This window comes from Sorex araneus, chromosome 3 (assembly GCF_027595985.1).
Source record: "Sorex araneus isolate mSorAra2 chromosome 3, mSorAra2.pri, whole genome shotgun sequence".
Taxonomy (NCBI): Eukaryota; Metazoa; Chordata; class Mammalia; order Eulipotyphla; family Soricidae; genus Sorex; species Sorex araneus.
In genome coordinates, this window is record NC_073304.1 from 206,120,373 (window position 1) to 206,139,425 (window position 19,053).

The window sequence follows — 19,053 nt, forward strand, 5'->3', positions numbered from 1 at the left end:
TCCTCAAGATCCCCTGGAAAGACTGCTGACGGCTAACGTGCTGTTTCTAGGCAACGAGAGTAGTTCCACCGTGTTTCAAGGAAAACAGCATCTTCCAGGAGGATTCACTGACCCTGATGCCAGCCTGGATGGTTGGAGACAGGACTCCCTCCCGAGGTGGCCGCGACCTAAAATTCCTTTCCACTGACTTGCCAGGGGCAGGATTTTGTGCTATTGTGACCTGAGCCTCAGACTTCTCTGGTTGCCACCCGGATAACTTTTTCTCCCCTGCAGCAACCGTTGCCTCTTGAACACTGGCCTTCAGCCGGGAGCCCTTAACTGGGAAGCGGTGATGGAGGAAGGGTGGGCAGGGGAAAAGGAGCCAACGCCAGCCCGGGCTGCAGGGGGCTAGCACCCACCACCCTGGAGCTGAATCTCTTTGGAGGGAGCCCAGGACTCTGCCTTCCTGTCCACCTTCCCTTTGGAAAGTGCACCCAGCTCTGTGGAGGCGAGCCTTGCTGGCCCTGCTGGTGAGCAGCGATGCCTCGGTGGGCCCAGCCCGGGCCTAGAGCCGGACTGCGGCCAGGTCACGTGACCCTCCGCGCGGGGGCGCGCGGGGCCGGGAGAGGGGGGCGGGGCGCGCGGGGAGGCGGGGGCGCGCGGGGCCGGGAGCAGGGTGCGGGGGCGCGCACGGCCGCGGCCGCGTTGCTCGGGAGCGGGGGGCGGGGCGGCCGGCGCGGCGCGGCGTCATGGCGGCGGCCGCCTGGAGCTCCGACACCGGCGAGGCCGTTTACCGCTCCCGGGACCCTGTGCGCAACCTGCGCCTCCGGTAGCCCCGCGCCCCGGCCCGGCCCTGTGTCCCGCGGCCCCCAGTTCGCGCCCGCGTCTGCGTCGCTCACGCCCGCGCCCCCCGCGCCCCCGGCTCTGTCCACGCGCCGCGTCCAGCCCCCGGGGCGCCGCTCAGGGCGGCCGCGCAGCGTCACTGTCCGCCTCCGCACCCGCGCCCCGCCGCCTCCCCCTCGGCCTCTGCGCCCCGGTAGCCCAGTGCTCGCGGCACCCTCTTCCCCGCCTTCATCCCTGACCCTCTGTCCGACAGCGTCCACCTGCAGAGAGTGACCGCCAGCGCCTTCCTGCGAGACCAGCCCGCTGCCCAGGCCGGGAAGGACCTCAGGGGTGTGGCCGCCTTGTGGCCCCAAGCGACAGCCAGTGGGTGTCTGGGGGAGATGAGGCCCCTGGGTGTGGGGGAGGGGCTGGCGGGCGCCCACCTGGTCAGACCCCCGCAGAGCCAGGTCTGGACTGGGACAAAAGGCCACGGGGCCGTGGGTGGGAAGGGTGGCAGCCAGGCTTGGCGCCGAGACCCGCTCACATGACGCTGTGGGTGGAAATGAGGCGATCCCAGCCGTCAGGATACTGTCTGAGCTGTGGTCAAATGTAGCGAAATGACAACCGCTCTCCTTTAGAAGTGTACTGAGAAATGCTAGCTGTTGAATGTAAACAACCAAGGAATAGTCTCAAGTGTTATGCAGTGTGATTTCAGAATCTTTAGAAATTGCCTTGGATATCTAAATACTACCATGGCTTTTTTTTTTTCTTTCGGGTCAGGGCATAAGTGCTTCACATTCTAAATATTGTATCCACTTTTATTGTATCTACTTGAAAATGGCCAGGTAAAAATGTGGGCATTTGTCTTGAGCACTTGTCTCTGAAAAGGCATACTCAGCCTGGGGTACATTCCAATCAGTTTCTTTAAATAATCGCTTTTTTTGTCTTCCTACTTCCTTGGGCTGCAGCTCTCTTATAATCACAGTGTTTTTTAAGTTAAATATATGACTCAGGGACATTAATGACCAAGCATGCCATGCCAGGGCACCTTTCTCCATCAGTGGAGACCGTTGGGATGGAGGAACTGCACTTCAGGGTCTGTGGCTGAAGTACATGCAAGCGTTCCATGAACACTTGGTTTCATCAGATCCGAGTAGTGAAGAGCACTTCTAGGGTCCTAACCTCCGCTTCTGCACGTATCCGTGGCCGTCTAAGCCTTGTGCAGAGGGAGTGCTTAGTAGTTCACGGGTGCCCAGCTGCTTTGGTGGGAAACCGGGGGCTTTGGTTGTGAGCAACGCAGAGCAAGGAGCGGTGCTGATTTAGCTCAGACATCTGTCTCCTTGTTTCCTCTGGAGGTGGCCACCGGCCTGATGAAGATGAAAAGGAGGAGGTCGAGATTGGGTGGCAGGAGAAGCTCTTCAGCCAGGTGAGCAAGTGTCCCTCGTCTGCCGTATGTCCCTGCACCTGGCGCCTGGTGGGGGAAGATTCTTGAGATGGATCTTACCAGACTGAGCTGTAAGAGGCTGTAGGACTTTATAGTCCCCCCTTTGTGTGTGACTGTGGGCGATGTAAGCTAGCGACCCACCCGCCCAGCATTCTGCTCGCAGACAGGCCTGTGTCCTGGCTTGGTCACATGCCACCTTTGGCTACCTGTGGCCCCAGATTTCCTTGGATTGTTCCCTTGGCCCACCTTGCCTAGACGTCAGCCTTCCAGAAGAGAACAAACCGAAGACACCCATCTTCAGCAGCCCTGCTCTCCTGTTCTCCCTGTACCCCGATTAGGCTGTGTTGCCACTCTGGGAAAACGGGTGTAGATAAGCGGGAGCTGGTTTCCCGCCTGTCCGATCATATCATACCTGTGGGACAGACTTTATTGAGCAGGTGAGGGAACACAAGTGTGACGTTTCTCAGTAGATGTGTTTCTTTGTGAGCTCAGTTCGAAGTCGATCTGTACCAAAATGAAGGCGCCTGCCAGAGCCCCTTGGATCATCAGTACCGGCAGGAGATCCTGAAGCTGGAGGGCTCGGGTGGCAGGAAGAACAGGCGCATCTTTACCTACACAGACTCCGACAGATACACCAGCCTGGAGGAGGTATTGCTCTTGCCCAGGTCCCCTAACTTCCTTCTCCTCTGCCTGCCTGGGTCTTGCCTCTTCATTGCCTGCTTCTGTATCAAGGTGTCATGTCTGGTGCTGTTTGTGGCCAGGCAGAGTAGAGAGGGCAGTGCAGGGCACGGCTGCCTCTCCATGGGGACCAGCTATACAGCAAGGGGAGCTGGCAGTGTCTCTGATGATAGACTGGACGCTACTAAGCAGGAGAATCTTAGTAGAAATCACCGGACTGGTTTCCTTCTGGCACTTGAGCTGGAGTGTGTAGATGTGGTTGGAGCCGTGCAGAGAGAGTTCGTGGTGGGATTTGGCCTCAGATTTGAGTATGTGGGTTTGAAGAGAAATTCAGTGCAGCCTCGGGGAGTGGCCCGCTCCTGTTTGCCCATCTCACCACACCAGTGTGGATTAGTCTTACACTTGCGTTAGTCCCTTTGCACAGGCTCCCTTTTCTCAGATTCGAAAGTGCTCAGGGGAGGGTGAGTCATATCTCTTGATTGTGGTCTTTGCCCTTGCGGATCTACGCATGGGGCAGGTGTCAGGGTTGTTGAAAAGTTGCTGCTGCAATGGGGAGAGCTGGGGTCGGCAGCGCATGGCATGTGGGTGGTCTGTGGGGAAATGTGAATGCAGCTCAGCTGTGCTCCGTCCCTTCGGGAAGCTGCCACACAGTCTTTTTGTCCCCTTTGGCATCTCCTGGCCTGTCGGGAGCATCAGCCTCCCCCAGACCACTCACTGGTGTTTTTGTTGCCACTTTTGCCGAGACTGCAGGCCTGTGCAGGCCCAAATAGAGCAGGACCCAGTGCTGCAGCCTGGGGCAAACCAGGGTGTGGCAGGGTTGGGTTTGGACCCTTGTGTCAGGCCCCCTCTGGGAGGGGGCTGTTCCTCTGCCGCTCCAGGCCGGGATTCGAGGCCAGACCCCGCCGCAGCCCTCGGTGTTGAGGCACTTGACCAGAGGGCTGAGCGAGGGCTGCTCTTTCCCCAGCACTGTCAGAAAATGACCACGGCAGAGCACGAGGTGCCGTCGTTCTTGGTGGAGAGAATGGCCAACGTCAGGCGGCGCCGGCAGGACAGGCGAGGGATGTGAGTGTGGGGACTCAGCCGTACACGGTCCTTCCTGGCTGGTGATTCGTTGTGTCCACACCGGTGCTTCCTTCCAGCACTCTGCCTCCCTCCCCTCCCTGGGTAGCCCCCCCACCGGCCTCCTCCAGCATTTCTGGGGCCTGTGGGGGCCGGGCAGTGACCTTGGCCCGGTGTGTGCTAGGGAGGGCGGCCTCCTCAAGTCCCGCATCGTCACCTGGGAGCCTTCAGAAGACTTCGTCAGGAGCAGCCATGTGCTCAACACGCCCCTGCAGACCATGTACATCATGGCCGACCTGGGACCCTCTGGAAAGTGAGTGAGGTGTCTCGGGGCGCCCTCACGGCCTCCTCCCCTCTCCCCCACCGCCTGTGGCCTGATGCTCTCCTCCCGGGTCTGTGGAGGAAGGGACTTGCCCGTCCTTGTGTCCGTTGTGCTCGGCCCAGGAGACACTTCGCAGCTGTCGTGTCCCTGCAGCCTCGTCCTGCCCTGTGGGGGACTGAGTGTGGCTCCCTGGTGCCTGAGGGGAGCGGCCCAGCCGAGGCTGAGTGCGCCTCTGCCGGTTTCTAGGCTGGGCTACAGGAAGTACGAACACGTCCTGTGTACCCTGAAGGTGGACAACAACGGTGTCATCACAGTCAAACCCGACTTCTCTGGCCTCAAGGGCCCCTACAGGTGAGGAGGAAGCCGGGGCAGTCGGGGCTGGTGTCCCTACGCCGGGCTCCACTGCCTGCCTGAGAGTCTCAGAGCTCCTTTCCCTGGTGGATGGTTTCCACACCCAGCGATGGGTCGCATCTGTTCGGGACCTGGGTTCTGCTAGGGATGGGCCGGCTGGTTCCCATGCTCGGCTCTGAGAGCAGCAGGCCTGTGAGGTTGAACGGATCTGGACCGCATGTGCAGGGCCAGGGTTGAATGCCCGGCATGCCAAGAAAGGAAAGGAAGAAAAGCTCTAACCAAGATGCTGGTTTCAGAGGAGAAGCAGCCCCAAGCCGTTGTGCTTCAGGAGTCCGGGTCACTGTGGGGGTGTCTAGGGCCGCCTGGGTCCTCTGGGAGTCCAGTCTGGGGCCCATACCCCCATCCCTCTGCTCACTGCCATAATACTGGATTCCGAAGGGCGCGGGACTGTAGGCCTGGTCATTGGGGCACTGTCTGGAACCCCCATTAGTTCCCAGCCACAGTCCTTGTGTGCCTTTGACCCGACAGAATCGAGACCGAGGGGGAGAAGCAGGAGCTGTGGAAGTACACGGTCGACAACGTGTCTGCGCTGGCGCAGCGGGAAGAGGAGGAGCGGGAACAGCGCGTGTTCAAGGATGTAAGAGCGGGTCTGTGCCAGGGGATGGGCCGTGCCGGGAGTCGGGCCTGGCTGAGGGGGGCCGCAGAGGGCCAGGCCCCCTCACAATCCTTGCTGAATGAGGGAGGAGGCCTGGTCACCTGCTGTCTCTGATGCTCTGATAGTGCAGGTGTAGGAACTGTGGCATCATGGGGGCCATAGTGGGCTCTGCCTTGCGCAATGCTGAGTCCTCCCCTTTGTCTTCCTGAGACTGCGCTGCAGCTTGAGGAGGCGCTGCCCCTCATCCCTTGATCTTAGCAGTGGGTCCCCTCGACAGAGAGCCTGAGTGGTGTGAGGTTTGGGATCTGGGATGGTTCGATCTCATGGTCAGGCCTCCTCCCCCCCTCCCCCCAGCCCTTTCCCAAGGTTGCTTCCTCTTCCCAGAGAGCCCTGATCCCACCGGGTCACTCCTGAGCTTTCCTTGGATTTGTTTCCTCAGCTTTATGGCCGGCACAAGGAGTATCTCAACAGCCTGGTGGGCACTGACTTTGAGATGGTGAGTAGTTGCTCCTGCAGCCAGCAGGCTGGGTCCAGCGGGCCGATCCGGAGGGCTGAATCCTGGAGCCTGCTGCCAGGGGACCCACACCTGCCTTTTGGTGTCAGAAGGAAGCAAGTGTGGCCCAAGCAGTGTGGTCCTGATGGTGTTTTCTAGCCTGTGTGTTGACAGCTCCCTGTGTGTGGTAGGGAAGGGCTACGGGCACCCACACACACCACATAGGGTCAGTCCAGGGAGCGAGTTTGAGTGGCTGCAGAGAGTCAGGGCCTGGGGTGGGAGAGAAGCGTAAGGGATTTTCTCCTACTGTTCTCTAAACTCTGTCATTTTAGTATGTATCTGGTAACGTTTCACCTCTGGCATTTGAATCAATTCGAAAATAAATAATGATGAGAAGAAATGTCTTCCTAGAGCTTCATCTGGATGTTTTCCCTTGGTGTCCTGTAGACAGGGAACACTGTCCCTTATCATTGTGAGATAATTTGGGTCTTTAAGGTCAAAAGAAGCCGCTTAGGTCAGTTATTCCGAGTTGGCTTGTGTCCCCAATTGGGGGAGTTCTGCTTCTTGGTGTAGAGATAGGATTAACACCCTCCGTGGCCTCCTCCCCTCAGCAAAATCAACTCCTGGGACTTCACATGTTGTGGTGCCATTGTTGTGGATGTTCTCAGTCACATCTGAGACACACACACATCCTGCAAGGGAGACCTGGGCTCTCTGGAAGCTCAGCGACCCTCTGTCCCACAGGCTGCTGTTGTTTTCCTGTTGCTATTCCCCTCGGTTCCCCCACACTCCTGCCCTGGGGCTCTTCTTTCCTGCCTGACTAGTGACAGGTGTAAGGAAGCGGCTCTGTGGGAAAGACTCCACAGAGCAGAACCAGTGTGACCTCAGGGGTGGGCCTGCAGGGGAGGGTCAGGGGTGGCGGCATCATCTTTCTTCTGTCGCCCCTTCTGTCCACTCAGCCCATCCCTGGTGCACTCCGGCTCTTTGTGAATGGAGAGGTGGGTAAGTGTCTTGTCTGAGGGCCGTGCTCTCTCCCTCACTCTGGGGCAGGTAAGCGGGACGGTTCCCCCCTCCCCCCTCCCTCCGGGGGTCGGAGTCTGCAGTGCTCAGAAAGTCAGCCGGCATCTCCCCCGTTGCTCAGCAGTTCCTGGCACTGAGATCTTTGCTTCCAGGGTGGGGAGGCCCCATAGGTTTAGTCCAGTGAGGTGCCCGGAGCATAAACTGAAATGGCCTTTCCTCTTCTCTTAGTCTCGGCCCAAGGCTACGAGTATGACAATCTCTATGTTCACTTCTTCATGGAGCTGCCAGCCTCCAGTAAGTAAGAGGCAGAGCCTTGCTTTGCCCTTTCTCCTGGTTTCCCAGAGGCCTGTTGTCCCGCCTCCTGCCTTCCCTGCTCTGCCTCTAACCCCGTTGCTCTTCTCTTCAAGGGTCATAGGTCACATCCCAGTTGGCAGATCCTGTGGGGGTTTCCTTCGTTGCCCAGCCTTGGTCTCTGAGAAGCACTTGAGGCTTCACTTTCCTCACTGAAAGTCTTCTCTTGGCTCCATGTCGCATGGTGGCTCCTCAGCCTCTGTGGCCGCTTCCTGTTGATGTGAAACTCTGGGCAGCTGGGCTGAGCCTCGTTTTCTCTCTCTGTCTCTTTGTCTCTGTCTCTCTGTCTCTTTCTCTCTCTGTCTCTCTGTCTCTGTCCATCTCTGTCTCTGTCTTTTTCTTTCTCTCTCTCTCTCTCTCTCTCTCTCTCTCTCTCTCTCTCTCTCTCTCACACACACACACACATAACATATCTTTCCAGTGGCATCATCCATTCTATGGCTTCAGTATTCTTTTTTTTTCCTATCTGGGATCCATCTATCTTGGATAAATCTATTGGGACCAGTTTATGGGGGCCAATCTGTGGGGGGGTCAATCTTTTGGAGCCAGTCTATCTTGGGCCAAACTATATTGTGCACATCTCTCTTGTCCATCTATCTTGGGCCAGTCTAGGCTTCAGTATTCTTTCTATGTAGCAGAGGCCCAGACATCTCCCTCTGGCCTTGGTCTGCCCTCATCTTTAGTGACCTCTGTTACCATCTCTGTGACGATGATCTAAAATGCCACAGTCATCCTGCCTCACCCGTGCTCTGGTTGTCATGTCCCTCAGTCAATGGCTGTGACATGCATTCAGCTTGTGGCCAGCAACCCTGGTCCCGTGCTTTTTCCAGCTCCTGCAGCCTGACCCCCTCCCCAGGGCTGTGAGCGTCCCCGTAACCCTTCAGCAGAGAGTCCAGGCAGCATTTTGGCCTGTGCCCAGCTCACCTCTCGCCTAGGGCAGCACTGTCTTTCTGACCTACCACTCTGTCCTCTCTTACTCCCTCTCACTGCGCAGTGGCACATGTACCATCACTAGATTGCGCTTTAAAACAGACACAGTTTGTGTCTCTTAGCTTATAATCACAAGCCTTGGCGCCACAGTCACAATCTCTAAACCAATGGCCCTGGCCCCACAGTACTTGGAGTTAGTCAACTCAGGACTGACTCGACTGTTCGCTCCATGCGTCTGGGCTCTTTTCTCCCCGGTCACTGAGATGTCTCAGAGATATCCGAGGAGTGGGCGGGTAATCGCCAGGGAAGTGTGAGGTGACCAGGACTGACTGCCCAGCTGGGAGCGGGTGTGTGGGAAACTCGGCCCGTGTCCCTGACCACCCCCTCCCCGGTGCCCTCGCTCTCAGCTAACTTTGCCTTTCAGACTGGTCAAGCCCTGAAGTCCAGCAGCTCTCAGGAATGACACAGACCTGCGTCACCAAGTCTGTGGGAATGGTACGGAGGAGAGGGCGTTCCTGGTGGGGATCAGGGCTGGGCTGGGCGTGGAGGCCGTGACGACCTAGACCCTCAGCAAGGCCGGGCTCAGGGTGGGTTCTGCGGCATGCCTGGTGCCTTTGTGGAACAGCAGCCTGTCCTGGTGCCCCTGCCCCTCCGTGTCCTGTTCCCACGTGGAGTGGGAGTTGGGCGGGTTCCCCAAGAAGGGACCCATCATTGCCCCCATGGAGAGACCTTGTCTCGGGACACTGTCCATCCTCAGGACAAGGTGGCGCACTTCTCCTGCCCGTTCTCGTGGGAGGCCTTCTTCCTGCAGCAGGACGGAGCTGAGGGTAAGTCAGGCTCAGGGCCAGAGGCCTGGGGCCGGCTCGGGGTCTCCAGGGAGGCGGGTGACCTGGAGCCTCTCCCGCTTGCAGACGCTTCTCTGGAATGGCCGGTGCTTTACTGTGAAGTGCTGTCCCTGGACTCCTGGCAGCGGTACCGTGTGGAGGGCTACGGAGCTGTGGTGCTGCCCACCACCCCAGGTGACCGCCTCGCCACCCTTCGGGCTCCTGGGGGACCTGAGTGATGGACAGCTCGTGTGCGGGCACCCGCCCTGCGTTTCTGATTGTGCGGCCCTCAGATGGGTGGTGTGACTCTGGGGTGCCCAGGACAGAACGCTGGGACTTTGGAGTGATATTCTGCTCCCAGCTGAGGGCCAGGCTAGCACAGAGCGTGACCCCAGTTCTCCTCAGCGCCTAGAGGTGGGGTGGGGGGATGACTGTCTCGGTACACGGATGCTGGGGTGGGGATGGGAGAATCATCCTGGGTGGATGCTGGGGTGGGGACGGGAGAATCATCCTGGGTTTCTGGGAGCAGCGGGGGAAGCTAAGGGGCATTTCAGGGCCCCTCCAGCACCTCAGTCAGCTGCAGGGCACCTGTTGTCGTGGGGCCGCTGGACCAAGGTCTGGGCCGCAGTCTGTGGGGGAGCCCTAGCCTGTCCCCTGAACGCACCCTGTCCCTGCACAGGCTCCCACACGCTGACGGTCCCCACATGGAGGCTGCTGGAGCCCGGCACGGTGGCCGAGCTGAGGCGGTTTTTCATTGGTGGGTCTCTGGAACTGGAGGACATCTCCTATGTGCGGATCCCGGGAACCTTCAAGGTGACTGTGATGTCGGGGACACACCCTGCTGGGGCGAGGTACCTCCAGGCAAAGGTGGGATGGGGTGAAGACCCTGGACTGGACAGGGCTTCACCTTGGCCCAGCCCTTACTTCCGGCCAGCACCACAGGAGTGTGGAGGCTGCCCCAGGGGACCCAAGAAACTGCCCTGCCCCCAAGGACTGACGGCTGGTGGTGTGGAGTCAGGGAGAGCTGACTGATGTTCTGCTGGGGGCTTCCCCAGGAGTAGGGTGGGGACTGGGCACCCCAGCCGGGGCGGCTGGAAGGTGTAACCTGTCTGTTTCCCGTGTCTTAGGGGCAGCGGCTAAGCCGCTTCGGGCTACGCACGGAGACCACGGGCAGCGTCACCTTCCGCCTGCACTGTCTGCAGCAGTCCAGGTGGGTCCTGAGCTCAGCCCTGTGGCCCCTGGTCCCCAGGTGTCCTGCCCCTCACTTCCGGCCTGCCTCCCCTGCAGGGCCTTCCTGGAGTCGCGGTCGCTGCGCAGGAGGATGCAGAGCGTGCTGGACCGGCTGGAGGGCTTCGACCAGCAGAGCTCGGTTCACGCGGTGCTCGGTAGGTACCGGCCCCTGAGCCTCAATCCTGGTGCTCCTGGTGCTCCCGGCCTTCCCTGCCAGGGCTGCTGACCGCCTGGCCCTGTCTTCCTGCAGAGGCCTTCCAGAGAGCCCGGCGCCGCATGCAGGAGGCCCGAGAGAGCCTCCCCCAGGACCTAGTGAGCCCCTCGGGAACCCTGGTCTCCTAGTCCCTCAGCCTGACTGGGTTGGAAACCGAGGCCCGGCAGCCGCCCTGAACCCAAGCTCTGCCTTCATCGCTTCTGTGAGGAGCAGCGGCCCTGGAGGGTCCACACCTTCCTCTGCCTCACTCGAGGGCTTCTCCCTCCCGGCAGAAAAACGGGCGACCCTCCCTCTTCCCCTCATGTTGGAGTTTCTACAGGGGCCGGCCAACAAGTCGGACGCTGGGGTAGAGCCATTTCACGGTCCCTTCCTGTGTTTTGGCCCACGCAGTAGCCCCAGTATCAGGGACAATGGGCAGCTGGCCAGAGAGCTCAAATTCCAGCCCAGTCTCAAGCCCCCACCCCAGGGGCGTGGGTGCAAAGTGGCCTTCATGGTGCGTCTGTCTGTGGGTGGATGCAGCATTTACCACCAGAGTCAGTTCACTAAGGCACTTGCCTTCCATGTGGCCAACACCAGTTCCTTCCCCAGCACCAGCAGGAATGACCCCCAAAAGCAGGATGCAAAATGAACAGCCTTCTGAGCACGGGGTCTGCTACCTTTTATTGGGGTTCTTTTGTACATTAAAAACCTTTTTATCCAGATTCTCTTCTGTTTTCTGCTCAGTTCTGGCTGGCCCGCGAGAATCTACCGTGCCCGGCCTAAGGTGTCTCCATCAGTCTCTGCACAGATTCTCTCAGAGGTGAAGGCACTGAGGTGGCGTCAGTTGGCGCTCCAGTGGCCCTGCGTACTGGGTTAGGAGCTGCTCCCCCTTACCTTCAGAGAACTCGCTGGGCCATTACCAGCAGAGGCCTCACTGCCTCCCTCCGCCTCCCCATACCTACAGAGGCCTCACTGGCCCTCCCAGGCAGACAGGTCCAGTCTGGGAATGTGGGTGCAGTTCACAAAGTCCTGGGGATAGCTGCCTCCCTTGAACGGGTCCTTGGGCACGGTGCTGATGCCCGTGTTGTCACACAGGACCGAAGACAGGGAAATGCTGCTCAGGGCCTGCCGCTGGCTCTCCGTGAAGACACCCGGCTTCTGCCACCAGAACCTGCAGGGATGAGGAGACAGGGAGGCTCTGAGGCCTGACACTGCGTCTGGTTCCAGGCCCTCAGCAGGGCGGGGCAGCCTGGCCCTGTCAGCATGTCCCAGCAGGGCGTCCTTCCCGAGTGCAGGCTCCAGGGGCTGGATCCTGGGGTCTGGGGAGTGGAAGCTGGAAAGACCCAGTGTCAGGTGCACGGGCAGGGTCCTCACCTGTCCCCACTGCGGATCCTGTGGAACTGCTTCTCCAACAGACAGGCCAGGAGAGGCCCCACGCGGGCTCCTGGCAAGACGGGCTCCGCAACGGCCCCGATCCACAGGTCGATGTTGTCGGCCGTCCCGTACAGCTCCAGGAACTGTTTTGCCAAGACCGGGTTTTTCAGCACCAGGCTGAGCTGAGCCAGGGTGCGGGGTTGGGAGAGGCCGCAGAAGCGCCTCCAGGCGTTGTACCCTGAGGAAAGGCCAGGAGCACTGTCAGAGTCTCCCCCGCTGCCCTCCCAGGAGGCCCATCCAGACAGCCTGTGGTCAGGCCCTGTGTCAGAACCCCATCAGTGCTGGCACCAGACCCTGCGCCATCCAGACACCAAACCACCGTCGGAGAACGTAAGGTGGGAGACAGCCGGGCTCCTGGGCATCTCAGTGAGGACGGTGCCCCCCGCTCAGGGCCTCTTGAACCCACACTTGTCCTGACCCGGTCTGTGATGGGCTCAAGTGCCTCCATGAGAGCAACTGAGACAGTAGGACCACAAGACTGGTTCTCTCTTCCCAGCCTCTCTCGGGTCCACAGAGTGCTGAAAGGACTCTACAGATACTGAGCAAAAACCAGCAGGTTTCAAGGGGCTGCCCTGCTGAGGTGGACCACGGCAGCACATGGGTCAGCTTGGAGGCCACAGGTAGGGGCAGTAGGGGACTCAGGCACTGCACTGCCCTGGGTGGATTCGCAGCTCCCCAGCAGGGGGAGCCCAAGTGAAAGCAGGCAGAGTGAAAGCAGCTGCTCAGGGCCTGAGTGCTGGGAGGGCCAGTCCCAGGGGCCTGCACCCAGCTCACCCCCCTCAGCCATGGACATGGGGCACCTAGCTGTCCCCTGGCCCCCACTGAACACCAGGATCATTCTGCTGATGAGTCTGACTGTCCCGGGCTCATGGCCTGGGGCCTGGAACCCGGTTCTCTAGCTCATCTCCTGGCTACCCCTGCTGCACAGCTGCTTCTCATGTCCCTGAGGGGTCCTTCTGGCCCTCCTCACCTACAGACTCGGAAACCTTGATCTGATTCACTGGCTCCCGGCAGCCCAGGCTTGTCGGCCTCCCCTCAGCCAGCCCTGGACCTGCAGCCTCAGAGTCCTTCTGGACCCGTCCAGGGGAGGGCCTCTGCCCCCACACCCCAATCCTGGGTCTTCCCAGGAGGGAGGATAAATGCACCACTGACACTGAGCATCCCAGACAATGCCGCTAATGTGGCGCCTCAGCTTCACGCATCCCTTAGCTCTTTCTGTTTCCGCTCAAGCCCCCCATTTTCTTCAGAGACAAAACCAGCAGAAGGGAATCTCTGTCCCTGTCTCTCAACCGGCTGCTTGCTCTGCTCGGCCAGGCCTGCTGCCCTGCCCTCCCCTCTGACCCAGACTTGTCAGGTCTTGAACCCGCAGCCCCAGCCCCTCAGTGCAGGCCTGCCTGACCGCATCCACCTGGGCTGACCACCCCCAGTCCCAGCGCATTCGTCCTGTCCAAGGTGCCAGTGACAAAGGGGGTGCCCAGGTCTCTTCCCTGAGTCCCTTCCTCTACCCCACCCTCATCCCCACCCTGAGCCTGCAGCCTGGGCGGAGGGGGTCCCTCACCCGGGATGCCGTGGTCCCGGCCACGCTGCATGTTGAGAGCTGCCAGGTCCAGTCCGATCCTGCTCTGGCGCTCAAACAGCCGCTCCCGGAGCTCGTCAACCATCATGGAGTCCTGCTGGTTCAGCTTGGCAGGGGTGGCCATGAGGCCGCGGAGGATGGGGTCAATGCCACCTGCAGTGGGACAAGGCGTGGGGCTCTGGTCGGGCCTGGCTGGGCAGTGTCCTTTCCTTATCAGCTGCCAGACCAATCCCAGCTGAACCAGCCAGTCGTACATCTGCCGTGGCAAGTGGCAGCACACGGAGGTCTGGGTAAAGGAAGGGGTTGGGCCCCAGACAAGGGGTCACCTGCCCCATGTCTAGGCAGAGACAAGGACCTGCTTTCAGGCCCTCTCAGCCTCTGCTCCCTGCCCGGTCTGTCAGCCACCTCCTACTTCAGGCCGAGAACTGTCCTGCTGCGTCAGTGGGGCTGCCTGGAGAGGACAGGCAGCCCCCTCTGTCACCCTGCACCCCTCTCTGGGGAGACCCACACACCTTGGTATACCACGCGCCAGGTGGCAAAGAAGTTGGCACTGAGGGGCACGCGAGGTTCGGGGCCGGAGGCCTGGTACTGGCTGTCCAGGCGCATCACGAAGGGCTGCAGCATCATGTGGCTGAAGCTCGAGGTCAGGGTGAAGACGTTGGCCACCCGTGGGTCCTCGCTGGAGCAGTAGCCCTGGTAGGGCCCCAGGGTGCGAGCGGCACGGAGAGAGCCCAGAAGCAGCGGCAGGAAGTCTCGGTACGTGATGATCTGGAGAGGAGGCAGGAGCTCCGTCTGATCCCAGCCCCAGCACCCCCAGCACCACACCCCCATAACCGTGGACAGAGCCTTGCCCTGGGGAGAGCCACTGGACTGTCTCCCTCTCCTCATATCCATGTCTCCTCCAAGCCACGGGGACCCCTCCCCACTGGGATGACCAGCACCGCCAGCGTGTGTCCAGCAGGAGGCAGTCGAGTTCCTTGTGCCGCTCTCCTGTCCCGGACTCGCTGTCGCCCCCACCTGGACTGTGGCACCCACGATCTTGCGCGCCTCTTGGTACAGCTGCTCCCCGCTCCAGCCCGGGTTCAGGCGCCTCAGCTCCGTGGCCAGCCGGTTGTGTTCTCTCAGGAACAGGGTGTGCAGGGCCGCCATCTCGGGGGTGTCGCTGGCTCGGGGGTCACCTGCAAAGTCCCGTTCAGAGTCCCACATGGAGAAAGGCCCTCCTGCTTCTGGGCGGGCTCAGGCCCCCAGCCATCATTCAGGTAGAGTGTGGAGATGCCCCTGGCTCAGGGGGACAGAGGCGAGGACAGTGCGGCTGAGCTGGCTGGCAAAGCTCAGACACTGTCAGACAAGAAGACCCTGTCCTGTTCCTGGACGCTGAGGACCGCATGACCCATGGAGTGGAGGTGGGTGTGGGCATTCTGAGGCCCAGATGCCCGGGAACCGGTACTGGCCACAGCCTGTCTCTGCCCAGAGCCATCAGATGCTCCGCTGAGTTGGGAGAAGAGGCAGGTGCAAAGCGGGCAGAGCCCTCTGCTCTGGCCAGGCACTCCCAGGAGCCCCCGGGCAAGCACAGGCCTCCCCTGTGGCTCCTGGGCTCCAGTCACTCCTTCTGTGCTGGGGCCCTCCTGCCCAAGACTCCAGGGCAGCTGATGTGCCGGGATCACGAGGAGAAACCAGCCTGGGGCCAGCGGGATCCACCCCGCACAGGCAGCCCAGGACAGACCAGGTCAGCTGGGCTCTCAGTGACCAAACCAACCCCTGTGCCCCCACTCTGACCTCTGGGATCCGGACCCACTGGCTCTGACCTGGGCCTCATTTGGCCCGTAGAAAATGTGCGTGCCAGTCACCTCTTTCTGCCTCAGCAGCTCGAAGTTGGGGAGATGCCCCTGAAACTATCTACAACCACAAAAAATCCTCCTCCTCAGCGTGACTTGTCCCAGCAGCATGTGTACGTGGGCGTCTAAACCCCGGGAGGGTCCCTGAAGCCAGCAGGAGGCACAGTCCCTGCCAGTCCCTGGAGTCCAGGGGTGGGAAGCCCTCTGTGGCCTAGCCAAGCCTGCAGAGGCGCACAGAGCCCGGCCAGGAACAATAGGTGGACTTTGGATCAGAACTGGGGCAGCCCTCTGATGCGTCCTTGCAGGGAGGCCGCCCCGCACAGGCATGTAGCCAGGAGAGAGCCGGGGGTCATCTCAGGTCACCCCAGCCTCGCGGAGCAGCCCTGCCTGTCGCCCATCTGTGCCCATCCCGTGCCCATCACGCGGCTCCTTGGCTCCGATGGGCTCTGTAGCAAGGCCCCACCCCACCTGAACCCGCCCCGGCCCCTTTCCGGGGTCTCACCTGCCAGGAAGCAGGGGATGCGCGCAGTGCGGTTGCTGAGCACGCAGGGGTCGCCCAGCACGTTGTCGAAGGGCAGCAGTGCGCGGCCTCTGTCGCGGAACACCTGGTTGACGGCCAGCAGCCCGTGCTCGTCCGTGAGGTTGCGCAGCCGCTCCGCCAAGCTGGCCTCGCTGCCGTACACTGTGCTGGCGTCCAGGAAGGAGCTGCGCTGGTTCGTCTGCTCCCGGACCCGGTTGCCGTTTACTGGGTGCCAGGGCAGCGAGCGAAAGAAGGGCAGGCAGTCCCCGGGGGTCTTGATGCGCGGGTCCTTGGGCGGTATCTAGGTGGGAGAAGAGTCCCTGGCACCCAGGCAAGCTCACAGCCCTTGCTCCTCCCCAAAGTCTAAACCTTCCTCCTCCGGGGAGCCCTCCCGTCACTCACTCCAAACACCTAAACTATAAGCAGGGCAGCCTGAACACCCTCGCGCCTGGCACCATGGAGCAGGACCCTGCAGATACGTGTCTCTTCCACCCTTCTTTGTGAGTGGGGTCTCAGAGAAGAGGAGTGTGGGGGCCTTTGCCTCTCCTCCTGACCTTGAGCCTGTGCTGTGGAAATTCCTTCTGGCCTCTCTGTGCCAGTTGCTCTACACTCCCTGAAGCTCAGACAACCAGTGCTCAGGGCGCAGACGCCCATGGGGGAAGGTCAGTAAGCTTGGAAGTGCCACTGGCTGCACTTGAGCTAAGAGACAGAGGGAGACCGGGGGCTCTGCACCCTGAAGGGCCAGGAATAGATGAGGTGGCCAGAGGGGAACCAACCAAGGAATGACCAAGCCCCCAAGCCCTACAGTGAGGTCTCCCGAGGAATTCATAGTGTGGGGGTGGAGGAAGGGGTGGCAGGGGCAGAGGGGCTTCTGTTCTTTGTAGAACCTACTCAAGGCCCAGATCCCCAAACAGACTCGGCCCACCAGACCCTGCCCCTCATCCCTAGCTTCAGGCAGGGCACCTAGCACAGAGTTCCTAGGTGACTTGTCGCTGCTGCCCCCCAATCTCCATCCCGGGAAGGCTGGGACAGCAGTGGGTACCTCAATGGGGAAGCAGGGTGGCAGCCGGGCACAGGTCCTGTGGCAATCGGCTCCTGTCACGCTGTCCTCTCCCAACAAAGACGTGGACACAGACAGGTCGTGGTTGGGCATGTAGTTCACTTCGGCCAGAGACTCGGGGGAGAAGGCCAAGTCGTGGAGGAGGAACTGGCCCCAGTGGGGAAACATGAGCGACCGGCCAGGGTCAGAGGTCAGCCTTGAGCTGGGGAAGCGCACAATCCTGTTGGAGACGTCCCGGACCTGACGGGAAGATGAGTCAGAGTGGGCCTCCGGCTCCCTGCCCCTGTCCCAGCCCTTTCTCATTGGGGTCCCGTCCCCATGTAGAAGACATCCACTCTCTGGCAGCCCTTTTTCCTGGACACCCCCAGAACCCACTCACCAGAGGGAGGACGAAACCGTTGTGCTTCTTGCCCGGAGTCCAGCCCAAGGGCAACGCCCGCCCGTCCTCGTACTCGGCTGGCAGCCAGCGGGCGAGGGCGTGGTTGGAGGCCCCCAGCCATGGTCTCCTCCTGCAGGGGCAGATGAACAGGATCAACGGGACGGTCGGGACTCGTGGAAGGGGGCCCCAGCTCAAACTACAGCCCTGGGCACCCACTTGTTATTGCATCTCCCACTGATGGTCCGGTACTGGTCACTGCATTGCCCGTCCTGGTCCTCCTCCTGGTCCTGCGCCTCGCCCTGATCTGCACAGCCATTGTTCGGGGATGGCGGAGGCAGCTGGGGCTTCGTCAGGACCCCTATGGGAGGACAGGGTGCCAGGCCTGAGTTTGGGGTCCCAAGCCCTACTGAGTGTTCCGTGCCATCCCCAAGGTATGTCCCAGCCTCCCACCCGGCTTCCTCCAGCCCAGGTGTTGGCAGGCCTGGGGCTCTGTGGAGAACACTGACCAGTGATGTGGATGGAGTCGGACTCTTGTGCCAGGTCCTTTCCCTGTGGCAGCCCCAAGGCCACACGCAGATAGATGGCCCTCAGGACTGTGCCAGGGGCAGGTAATAACACCCTCAGTTGGTGGTCTTCATCTTCGGGTCCCTCTGCGGGTCCCTCTGCGGGTCCTTCTGCCGGTCCTTCTGCCGGTTCTTCTGCCGGTCCAGTTGAGCTATTGGGATGCTCCTGTTTGGTGCTGCATGGAAAAGAGAGTGAGGGCTGGAGCCAGAAGCACACCCCAAGCCCCCACCCAGCCAGGGGCAGTCAGGACGCAGCCGACAGACAAGGTGCTCTTCCACAGAGGCCCCAGCCCAGGGTGCCTGGGACAGGGTGCGGGTATGAGCACTCCATCCACTCCCCAACCCAGGCAGGCCCCAGCCTCACCTCTTCTGCATCCCATCATAGGAGGCTTCCAGCAGTAGCTCAGCCTCTGCGATGTAGGTGCCAAGGACTGAAGGTGCCAGTTTCCCGGGAGCCGCTGTTCCGAGGGAAAGGGGGTCATCACAGCCCAGGGAGGCTGTCAACCCCCAGCGCAGCTTCCCAGAGCCAACACCCCCTCCCGTCCCACACCACCCTCCTTGCTAGAGTACCTGGGGCACTGCCCTCACAAGGCTGGGCCAGGATCAATGTGGCCAGGACCCCTGCCAGGGCCAGGAGCAGCCTCAGTTCTGCCAAGGTACCCCAAGACAGAGGGGGCCGCATCCTGCCAGGGCTGCTGTCTTCTGAAATCTGCCTTCTCTCCTCTGCTTTGCCTTCTGAGCTCTGCTCTCCTCTCTCCTGCTTTGCTCTTCTCTCTGCTCCTTGCTGCTTCTCTCTGCTCTGCTCTCCTCTGCTCCTCGCTGCTCTCCTCTCAGCTCTAGCTCTGGGAAGAGCTGAAAAGAGCCTTTTGTACCCCTCCTGGGCCGAGGGAGGGGCACTCTGGGTCCCAGAAGCCCCGCCCCTCTAAAGCCCCTCCTGCCTTCAGACCCTGTTTGGAACTTGGTCTTCATCAGGGAGGGTCTCATTCTAAGTCAGTCAAACAAGAACCTTGATCTTGCCTGAAATAATTTTTTCTTTACTCTGTCTCAATAACTAGTTCCAAAAACTCCCAAACCAGATATTTTAGGGCTTTCTAGCGTTTTCTCCCCCACCCCCACCACACACACACACACACACACACACACACACACACACACACGTTTATTCTCTGCAGTTACCATCAAAAAAGCTCATATTCAATTTTTTTTCAAAGAAAAATCTCTAAAGTGGTAAAATACTTTTAAGAACTAGTATTCATAATTACATTGTGAATCTTTTCAAGGACATCTGAGCTTGGATCAGATTCACCATATGGGTGCAGTGAGTATAACTGATAG

General features: G+C 60.4%; 2 protein-coding genes across 3 annotated transcripts; one reads left to right on the forward strand and one right to left on the reverse strand.

Annotated features, from left to right (window-relative positions):
- The first annotated feature begins 676 nt into the window (after nt 1–676).
- Nucleotides 677–11,084, forward strand: MKS1 (MKS transition zone complex subunit 1). 2 transcript variants are annotated; one of them, XM_055133372.1, is made up of 18 exons: nt 677–808; nt 1,076–1,185; nt 2,130–2,227; nt 2,738–2,893; nt 3,888–3,985; nt 4,167–4,295; nt 4,551–4,655; nt 5,184–5,292; nt 5,750–5,806; nt 6,763–6,805; nt 7,052–7,117; nt 8,529–8,599; nt 8,862–8,931; nt 9,016–9,123; nt 9,608–9,741; nt 10,056–10,138; nt 10,216–10,313; nt 10,409–11,084. In XM_055133372.1, exons 1-18 carry the CDS (start codon nt 729–731, stop codon nt 10,498–10,500), a joined length of 1,707 nt encoding a protein of 568 aa, XP_054989347.1. In that variant the 5' UTR covers nt 677–728; the 3' UTR covers nt 10,501–11,084. The 2 variants fall into 2 exon arrangements, with proteins under 2 accessions (XP_054989347.1, XP_054989348.1); XM_055133373.1 differs by having other exon boundaries at nt 2,157–2,227.
- A 102-nt stretch (nt 11,085–11,186) lies between these two features.
- On the reverse strand, nt 11,187–18,400 carry LOC101555009 (eosinophil peroxidase). The gene is made up of 12 exons (XM_055132229.1): nt 18,289–18,400; nt 18,083–18,176; nt 17,662–17,894; nt 17,372–17,513; nt 17,156–17,285; nt 16,759–17,016; nt 15,699–16,017; nt 14,379–14,539; nt 13,874–14,129; nt 13,344–13,514; nt 11,726–11,963; nt 11,187–11,522 (listed from the first exon to the last, which is right to left on the reverse strand). The coding sequence occupies exons 1-12, from the start codon at nt 18,398–18,400 to the stop codon at nt 11,321–11,323; spliced, it is 2,316 nt and encodes a 771-aa protein (XP_054988204.1). The 3' UTR covers nt 11,187–11,320.
- Between the last annotated feature and the right edge of the window lie 653 nt (nt 18,401–19,053).

Bases quoted from the DNA above. Each gene is read 5' to 3' on its own strand.
- LOC101555009 (XM_055132229.1), bottom strand. From the start codon at position 18,400: ATGCGGCCCCCTCTGTCTTGGGGTACCTTGGCAGAACTGAGGCTGCTC. The intron at 17,286-17,371 runs GTGGGTGCCCAG...CTGCCCCTGCAG, and splicing joins AGTGGGAGATGCAATAACAA to GAGGAGACCATGGCTGGGGG. The intron at 11,523-11,725 runs GTGAGGACCCTG...TCATCCCTGCAG, and splicing joins AGGATCCGCAGTGGGGACAG to GTTCTGGTGGCAGAAGCCGG.
- MKS1 (XM_055133372.1), top strand. From the start codon at position 729: ATGGCGGCGGCCGCCTGGAGCTCCGACACCGGCGAGGCCGTTTACCGC. The intron at 6,806-7,051 runs GTAAGTGTCTTG...CTCTTCTCTTAG, and splicing joins CTTTGTGAATGGAGAGGTGG to TCTCGGCCCAAGGCTACGAG. The intron at 8,932-9,015 runs GTAAGTCAGGCT...TCCCGCTTGCAG, and splicing joins GCAGCAGGACGGAGCTGAGG to ACGCTTCTCTGGAATGGCCG.